The 10543-nt window shown below is 41.3% G+C and overlaps 1 protein-coding gene across 2 annotated transcripts in view; it reads left to right on the top strand.

The window, feature by feature from the left end:
• Positions 1 to 5701, top strand: part of LOC143942901 (NACHT, LRR and PYD domains-containing protein 12-like) — a 54977-nt gene extending 49276 nt beyond the window's left edge. For both annotated transcript variants that reach the window (XM_077464313.1, XM_077464312.1), the window contains one exon: positions 3826 to 5701. In XM_077464313.1, coding sequence (XP_077320439.1) covers positions 3826 to 3895 — 70 coding nt within the window. In that variant the 3' untranslated portion in view covers positions 3896 to 5701. The remainder of the gene's footprint in view (positions 1 to 3825) is intronic.
• Positions 5702 to 10543: the final 4842 nt, after the last annotated feature.

The following is a 10543-nucleotide window of genomic DNA, read 5'->3' as shown; positions in this document are numbered from 1 at the left end:
TCCCTATTTTGTAGACGCTATACCTTTTGCACAAACCAATCAATATACACTTATTGCGAGTTTTTTTTTTTTTTACCAAAAATATGTAGAAAAATTCATATCGGCCTAAACTAAGAAAAAAAATGCTTTTTTTTTAAAAAAAAAAGGGGGATATTTATTATAGCAAAAAGTACAAAATATTGTGTTTTTTTTTTTTTTTTTAAATTGTCTCTTTTTTTGTTTATAGCACAAAAAATAAAAACCGCAGGGGTGATCAAATACCACCAAAATAAATCTCTATTTAAGGACGTCAATTCTGTTTGGGTGCAGCGTCGCACGACCGCCCAATTGTCAGTTAAACGACACAGTGCCGAATCGCAAAAAATGGCCCAGTCATTCAGCAGCCAAATCTTCCGGGGCTGAAGTGGTTAATGTCAAGCTAAAAATGTGGGGAAGGATTAGAACTCCTGTTGGGTTTCTTACTGCTCTCCATAGCTCCATTAGGTCTAGACATGCACAATTTGTTTTGTTCCGAATTTCTTTAATTTGGAAACAACCGATTTAAAGAAAACCCGTTTAACGAATATTCATAAATTTAAAAAATTGTAAATTCGTAAATTGTAAATTAGAAAAACCAAAAACCCGAAAATTAGAAAATCTGAAATAACTAACTTTTAAATTTATATTTATTGGAATTTCCTTTCAAATTGGGCTGTTAGTGAATGTAAGGAATACGAATTTATCCGAAGTTACGAATTCCCCGAAATAACGAATGCCGCATCTAAACGAATGGAACATAACAAATTAATAATAATGGATAACAACAATAATAATAAACTTTTTATTAATATTAATTATTATTAATTTTGTTCTGTTCTGTTTGTTTAGATGCGGCATTCCTTATTTCATTTAATTATTAACTTCACATAAATTTGTATTTGTTATGTTCACTGACAGCCAAACTTGAAAGGAAATTCCAATACCTATAATTTAGTTATTATAGTTATTATTAGTTAGGTAGTTATTATTTAGAATTTTTGGATTTTCTTTCTTATTTTCGGATTTTCGATTTTTCTAATTGATAAATTTACAAATTGAGATCATAACAAATGACCCATGAAATGAAAATGAACAAATTTTTCAGCAGTGCACGTCAGTGTTAATTTTGGCCGAAAATTTCGATTTAGTTTTAGTCTTATGCCGCGTACACACGGAATTCTCATCGGAAAAAGCTATGATGGTTTTTCCGACGGAATTCCGCTCAAACTTGGCATATGCACAGTCACACAAAAGCTCGCTGAACATTCGACTGTCAAGAACGCGGTGACGTACAACACTACGACGAGCCGAGAAAATGAAGTTAAATGTTTACAAGCATGCGTAGGAATTTTGCGCGTTGGAATTGCTACAGACGATCGGGATTTCCAATCAAAACTTTTTCCGCCGGAAAATTGAGAACCTGCTCTCAATCTTTTTGCTGGCAGAAATTCGGCCAAGTAAAATTCCGATAGAGCATACACACGGTCGCATTTTCCGATAAAAATCTCTCATCGGTCGTTTCCTGCAGAATTTCCGATCGTGTGTATGCGGCATTAGTCTAAGCCCTTGTACACACGGTCAGACATTCCGACAACCAAATCCGTCTGATTTTGTCCGACGGATTTTGTCCGAAACTGTTGCATACACACGGTTGGACAAAGTTGTCGGAAAATCCGATCGTTCAGAACGTGATGACGTTATTTTGTTACGAAGGGACTATGTTCAGGCTAGTAGCCAATAGCTTTAGCCTAGGAATTTGATCTGAGCATGCGTGGCACTTTGTCCGATCGGAATTCTCTACACATGATCGGACAAGGTCCAATCGGACCATGTTGTCAGAAAGTTTTATAGCCAAGCTGGAAAACTTGGTCCGTCAGATATTCCGACAGAAACAGTCCGATGGAGCCCACACACTGTCGGATTATCCGACAACACGGTCCGATCGGACATTTTCCGTTGGAATGTCCGACCGTGTGTACAAGGGCTTAGGACTAAAAGGGCATTTTTGTCCCATTTTAGTCTTCTGCAATTGTTTTAGTTTTAGTCGTATTTAGTCGACTAAATCTCCAGTAGATTTTAGTCGACTAAAATGTCCTACGTTTTAGTCGACTAAAATGTCCAGTACAAATTAATCGACTAAAACAAATTTTCTAAAATATAATGGGTGTAATTAAATTGTAATACATTAGTTAACATTTCTCTACAATTTCCAAACTCATTATATACTGCTGGAGTGAAAAATCTTGTATGTTATTTATTATGGCATTGAGGTATGAGCAGGCACTACAGACCAATGTTAATTTTGAAGTCAAATTTCAATTTAGTTTTAGTCTTATGCCCCATACTCACAGTCGGACATCTTAACGGATTTTGGCCCAAACTGTCTTGTATACACACGCTCACGCCAAAGTCCGACCGTCTAGAACGCGGCGACGTACAACACGTATGACGGGACTAGAAAAAGGAAGTTCAATAACTAGTAGCCAATAGCTGCCCTTGCGTCGTTTTTGGTCAGAACAGCATACAGACGAACGGTTTTCCCGATAGGGATTGATTCCGTCGGAAAGATTTGAAACATGTTCTATTTCTAGGTCCGTTAGAATTTTTGAAAAAAAAACAAAGTCATATGAAGCCTACACACGATCGGAATATCTGATGAGATGATTCCGTCTGACTTTTCTGCCGGAAAGTCTGACCGTGTGTACACGGCATAATAGTCTTTGGAAAATCCCCACAGAGACCACCGCCTGTGGAAGGGAATTCCACATCCTTAAGCCCCATACACACTATCAGTTTTTCTGCTGAGTTTTTCCTTCAAATTTATTAAAACCATATAATATGAGGTCAAACCTTAGGGGTTTAAATTTGTATGCAATCAGGCACACTATCAGCAGAAAAACTGATAGTGTGTATGGGGCTTTACTGCTCTTACAGTAAAGAACCCTCTACGTAGTTTAAGGTTAAACCTCTTTCTTCTAATTTTAATGAGTGGCCACATGTCTTGTTAAACTCCCTTCCGCAAAAAAGTTTTCTCCCTATTGTGGGGTTATCAGTATGGTATTTGTACATTCAAATCATATCCCCTCTCAAGTGTCTCTTCTCCTGAGAGAATAAGTTCAGTGCTCGCAACCTTTCCTCATAACTAATATCCTCCAGACCCTTTATTAGCTTTGTTGCCCTTCTTTGAACTCGCTCCATTTCCAGTACATCCTTCCTGAGGACTGGTGCCCAGAACTGGATAGCATACTCCAGGTGCGGCCGGACCAGAGTCTTGTAGAGCGGGAGAATTATAATTTTATCTTTAGAGTTGATCCCCTTTTTAATGCCAATATTCTGTTTGCCTTGTTAGTAGCAGCTTGGCAATGCCATTGCTGAGCCTATCATCTACTAGGACCCCCAGGTCCTTTTCCATCCTAGATTCCCCAAGAGATTCCCCCCTTGTATAGATTGCATTCAGATTTTTGCCCCCCAAATGCATTATTTTACATTTTTCTACTTCAAACCTCATTTGCCATGTAGTTGCCCAATCCATTAATTTGTTTAGATCTTCTTGCAAGGTTTCCACCTCCTGCGTAGAAGTTATTGCCCTGATACCATTCAGTATCATTAGCCTTTGATGCTACAGAATGCCAGAAGCCATAATCCTTATTTACTTCGCTTCTAGCAAACCCTTCCATCTTGGTGCCAGGAAATTGGGATAGACCAGCTAAAATCAGGGCTGGAGACACGTATGAAGACATGGATGAACCTCGTTCTCCCAGCAAGTACAAACAATAACTATCTTTTTTTTTTTTCTTTCTGTTTTAGAATTGCTTTCAGTACACTTTATGGAAAGAAGGCTGAGAGGCCACAAACTGGAAAAGAAGATCCAATTTAACACCGACAGGCTGACAGTTTTCGTTATTGCAGCCAAAACATTAAAGCAGAACTCCAGCCAAAAATAGCAAGATAACAATAACCCATTAAAACCAGCTTTTGTTATGATTTTTAACTTCAATCCAGAGATTTCCCCTGCAGTTCCTTTTTGTCTGCCACTAGATGTCCTCAGGCTGATGGCGAAAATCATCCAACCCTCTTCCTCTGAGCCAAGGTCATCCTGGATTTACCTACACCCTGTGTGACTGGACAGTGAAAGGAGAAAAAAGTGATGAGCTCATCTCTCCATCACCCTGCTTTCTCCTCCTATGAGCATGCTTTCTGTTAGCACATGAACTGATTGGCTCTTTGTGCTGCATATTTCTATCACACTCCAGCCGGCCAGAGGCTGATACCAAGTCAAATTCAGATACTTACAATTTTTTATTTTCTCTGCCTGAAGTTCAGCTTTAAGTAAACCTGTCATTGGTAAACATAGGGGTTGCAATAGCTGACCTTCCTGTAAATATTCTAGTGGTCTGGCCGCTATGCTGTGGTATATTTTTATGTACATATTTGCAAATGTTTCAATGCCCCATAGCTTACTACATGTAGTATCATTTTTTTTCTGAGTCACGGAATCAAAAGCAACAGGAAAGTCTTATAGAAGTCAGAAGAACTTACCGTATCTACATTGTTCTGGGTTAGCGACTTTAACCATATGCTGACCACACTATAGCAGTTTTACTCATACAGGGCAGCAGCTGTGCAGTGGATCACATATAAATACATGATCCATGGCGCATGCAGAGGCCAATCTTCGGGTGCCGGGGACTACTCACCTATGCATTTGCGTCTGCACGCGAGCTTGGCAGGACAGGGTGCATTTAAAAAAAAATATTTTCTTATTTATTTGACCTTTTATTTCTACACTGTTTAAAAAAAAAAAAAAGAAACGCAGAGGTGATCAAATACCACCAAAAGAAAGCTCTATTTGTTGGAAAAAAATGACATACATTTTATTTGGGTACAGCGCTGCACGACCGCTCAATTGTCATTTAAAGCGGTAGTAAACCCACTAATTTTTATTAATTTTTTTTACCACCTGCAAAGCAAAAGGCATAATGAGCTAGTATGCACCGCATACTAGCTCATTATGAAATACTTACCTTAGAACGAGGCCCCGACATCTGCATTTCTTCCGGGTATCGCGGCTCCGGCGCTGTGAGTGGCTGGAGCCGCGATATCACCACTCCCGCGCATGCGCGCGGGAGATTTCATCCCAGCCGGGTCCAGCCACTGCCGGACTTTCAGCCAAGAATCCCCTTGTGCGCATGCGCCGCTGCAGTCAGCGGCGCATACCGAGGGGAATATCTCCTAAACCGTACAGGTTTAGGAGATATTTTTTTTACCTACAGGTAAGCCTTACTATAGGCCAGTGATGGCGAACCTTGGCACCCCAGATGTTTTGGAACTACATTTCCCATGATGCTCATGCACTCTGCAGTGTAGTTAAGCATCATGGGAAATGTAGTTCCAAAACATCTGGGGTGCCAAGGTTCGCCACCACTACTATAGGCTTTCCTGTAGGTAAAAGTAAAAAAAAATGAGTATACAACCGCTTTAAAGTAACTCAGTGCCGTATTACAAAAAGTGGCCTGGTTATGAAGAGTAAATCTTCCAGAGAGCAAGTGGTTAAAAATGGAAACAAGAAGACTAGCGTGACAACCAGTAAAATAGTATACTCAGAAGAAGTTTGTAGTGGTAAGCTCTATGGTTTAGTAGTTTCATGTCATGTTTCCTTGAATAAACCAAAGTCAGGAACTACTGTGGTGTGTGGTGGTCACTTTGAGAACTGCAGTTGTAAACAAATTGTGGTCTTTTTTTGTAGTTGACTTGGTGCAGCAATGATGTATAAAGTTTTATATATATGTATACATACATACATACATACATACATACATACATACATACAGCACATAGTAACCTTTCCTTAATCCCCTCTAGGTCCAGCCTATGTTGGCAACTTTAAAAAAAATTGCAGGTAAAAGCACAAAAATAATACGTATGTTAAATGCTTACGGGTGTCCAAACTTTTTTCAAAGAGGGCCAGATTCGATGAAGTGAACATGTGTGAGGGCCGACCATTTTGCCTGACATTCTTTGAACCATTAAAATTCGGTCATTCGAGCACTCATACCTGGCCCAACAAAAATTCTCGTGCCTTTGTTGCGCTCGTTTGCCCGACACACAGACGAATGCTCTGTTCTTTAGGGGTACCGTTAAGTCTTAATGGTACCCCACACATTGGAAACATGGGGTGCTTTTGGTGCAGCGCAATAAAAAAAAAAAAAAAAGCTCTGGGACTTCTTTCCCTGCATTTTTGTGGGTATGGAAGCCCATTGAAATGCATGGGCTGCCCTACACACAGCATGCAGCCATGCAGATGTGAACCAAGGGCTTATTGGAGGGGCAGTAAAACTACATGGTTAAGCTGTTTTTACCACCCCCAACTTCTCCCCCTCTAGCTGCAGAGGGAGCAGCTGGGGGTGTACACATGCTGTGGCTGCAGCTGGAGGTATGCTCAGGGTGAATGGGCCTGCACTGCAACTACCCCGCAACTGTGTAGACTGCACAGTTGCGGTATAGTGATGCTACATTTACGGGCTTAAAACAGGTGGTGAGGAGGCAACATAATGCCTCTTTACCACCTTTCAAATGCCTCTGAAAAGCGATCTGTATATGGATTGCTTTTCAGAGGAGCAGCAATCCTGGCTGCTATCACACACACAAGCACCACAAAAGCAGTTCTGATGGTACAAGAATGGGGGGGGGAGGTCTGGATTAAAAGTAACACACATGCATACACATACACACAGACATACACACATACAGACACATGCATACACATACAGACACATGCATATACTTACATACATACAGACACATGCACACACACACATACAGACACATGCACATACATACATACATACATACAGGCACATACATACATACATACACGCACATACATACACGCACATACAGACATACATACACACACACACACACATACATGCACACAGATACATACAGACACACATGCTGCACATACATACAGACACACATACATGCACACACATACAGACAGACATACACGCACATACATACAGACACACATGCACATACGCATACATACAGACATACATGGACACACACACACATGCAATCATACATGCACAGACACACACACACATGCACATACAGACACACATACACACACACACACATACATACAGACAGACATGCACACACACACACATATAGACACACATGCACACACATACATACAGACATGCACACACATGCACAGACACACATACATACAGACACACATACATACAGACACACATGCACACACACACATACACACATGCACACATACATACATACAGACACACATGCACACACATGCATACAGACAGACATGCACACACACACATACATACATACAGACATGCACACACACACATACAGACAGACATGCACACACACACACACACACATACAGACACACATGCACACACACACACACAGACACACATGCACACATACACATACAGACACACATGCACATACATACAGACACACATGCACATACATACAGACAGACATGCACACATATACATACAGACACACATGCACATACATACAGACAGACATGCACACATATACATACAGACACACATGCACACATACAGACACACATGCACACACATACATACATACAGACACACATGCACACACACACACATACACATAAATAAAGCCTTTTTAAAACGAATCTAGCTTGTAGTACAGTACCTTTCCATTCCATTTCCTTATTCAGCCGGGTACTGCACTGTAGGGGGAAGCAGAGAGCACAGCACACTCCTCTGCACTTTACTTTCACTTTTGAAGCCGACGGAGCTTCTCACAGTGACGGGGATCGGCTCATTTGACAGCCCTGATCCCGCAGCACACGAGGCGGGCCGTTCAAAACCGGACCGCGGGCCGCGATTGGCCCGTGGGCCGGACTTTGGACATGCCTGGCTTACGTGCAGCTTTCTTATTTTCCATAACCAAATGTTATTGCAATATGCCTCTGAACTTGCTAGAGAACTGATAATTTCCAGAAAGGGGCCAATTCCCTAGCGCAGCCCCCTCTTTCCTTTGCATGACATAGCCATCTCCTCTTCTGGGAGTGTCTAATTACTGCGTCAGGACCAGGAGCTGAACCCACAACCTCTTCTATGTCTAGCAGTAGCTCTCCTTGCTGAGCCACCAGAGATGCTGGAAAGTCTCCCTGTCTGATGCCTTAGGACAATGTTGCCTTGTCTCTTGTTTCTGGTGAACCTCGAACGCTTTGCTCCTCCCATGAACTTCCTGATTTAAACCATGTATCTGAACGTCCTGTTGCCAAATTATTGTGCTTTCTCTAGCTGATAACTTGCTCCCTTTTGTACCTACAGCTGTCTTTATCTCCACCACCATTTATTACTGACCTTTGACTTCTTCCTCAATTATGCTTCTGCTTGATCCCAACCTGCAAACACTCATTACTGACCTTTGACTTGTATACTGACTATGCTTCTGCTTGATCCCTACCTGCAACCTCCCTTATTACTGACCTTTGACTTGTATACTGACTATGCTTCTGCTTGATCCCAACCTGCAACCACTTATTACTGACCTTTGACTTGTATACTGACAATGCTTCTGCTTGATCCCAACCTGCAACCTCCCTTATTACTGACCTTTGACTTGTATACTGACTATGCTTCTGCTTGATCCCAACCTGCAACCACTTATTACTGACCTTTGACTTGTATACTGACTATGCTTCTGCTTGATCCCTACCTGCAACCTCCCTTATTACTGACCTTTGACTTGTATACTGACTATGCTTCTGCTTGATCCCTACCTGCAACCACTTATTACTGACCTTTGACTTGTATACTGACTATGCTTCTGCTTGATCCCTACCTGCTACTTAACCCTGGCTTGCTCATCTCCTGGTGGGGAGATCTTGAGGACCACAATCTGGTAGTAACACATAGGAAAACCCATCCCTGCATGTTCCATCAGGATCTCGGGTAAATATCGGTTAGTGCTTAGGCTCTGCAAATCAGGTGAGCCCGTGTTGTCCACAAGGGTGACCTGCTTGTGTACTTATCCAGCTGGTCAATGGGAGCCTCTCTACTGCTATAGCTACTGGTCCCCGAGCCTGACTCCTGACCGTGACATACTATTGTGTTGGCCCAGTTCCTCTGCCATTCTCCTCTACATAAACATTTATGTAGCTGTTGGTGAAAGCACAAAGTGAAATACAATGTATTGTCATTTGAATGAGAGTTCTGAGTGGGGATTTCTGCTGAAAATGCCGATGTCACATCCAAGAAGGTGGCACCCAGCAGAAGTCTACACAAGGGAGGCTTTTACAGGTGTAAATAACATGCATAACATACATAAATGCACATATAATTATATGATAAGACTCTTGCAATAGGATATTTTTAACCACTTAAGGACCGTGCCTCTTTTTTAGAGGTGTTGTTTACAAGTTAAAAACTGTTTTTTTTTTTTGCTAGAAAATTACTTAGAACCCCCAAAAATTATAATTTTTTTTCTAACACCCTAGAGAATAAAATAAAATTTCTGTCACACCGTATTTACGCAGCGGTCTTACAAGCGCTCTTTTTTTGGAAGAAATACACTTTTGTGAATTAAAAAATAATACAACAGTAAAGTTAGCACAATTTTTTTTATATTGTGAAAGATAATGTTACTTTGGACACTGTTTTCATATGCAGGCGCTACTCACGTATGCATTTGCGTCTGCACTCGAGCTCGGTGGGACAGGGTGCATTTAAATTTTTTTCTTTTCTTATTTATTTTACCTTTTATTTTTACACTGTTTTAAAAAAAATTGAGTCACTTTTATTCCTATTAAAAGAATGTAAACCTCCCTTGTAATAAAAAAAAAAAAAAGCATGACAGGACCTCTTAAATATGAGAAAAGACCTCAGACCTCATATTTACACTAAAATGCAATTAAAAAAAATGATTGAAAAAAAAATGGCCCTTTAAGAGCTATGGGCGTAAGTGACATTTTGACGTTGCTTCTGACTTGCAGCGTCATGGAGACAGGTGGGGGCCATCTTCCCCTCACTCGTCTCCATGCCACTGATGTGAAAGGACCAGATCACCTCCGTCATTGCTGACGGCTCCGGTAAGGGTCAGAGGGCACCGGAGCGCTGCGGGAGGGGAGGGCCCTCTCCTGCCGCTGATAAAAGTGATTTTGCATTAAATCCACTGCAGAGACCACTTTTATCTTGTAGTGGATTGCCGGCCAAACAAGGGGATGCCGGGGTTATGGCAGCTAGCTGCTGCCATAACAATGATATATGTCCTCAAATTGAGGACGTACAGTATATTGGTGTTCGGCGGTCGGCATGTGGTTAATGGAAGCCCCATCAGCCGCACATACTCACCATTCCTTCACTCCCCACTGCTCCATTCAGTACAGGAAATACTGGGTTATGGACGAGCATGTGACTCACTTTATCTCATGTGATGGCTCTGGTGCTTGGAGATTGGTCCAGTACTGTCAACGGAGAGCAGAGAAATATTA

Source organism: Lithobates pipiens, unplaced genomic scaffold (genome assembly GCF_037356315.1).
Source record: "Lithobates pipiens isolate NorthernLeopardFrog02 unplaced genomic scaffold, aLitPip1_a1.2 Scaffold_30, whole genome shotgun sequence".
Lineage (NCBI taxonomy): Eukaryota > Metazoa > Chordata > Amphibia > Anura > Ranidae > Lithobates > Lithobates pipiens.
This window is presented reverse-complemented; position numbering and strand designations above follow the sequence as displayed.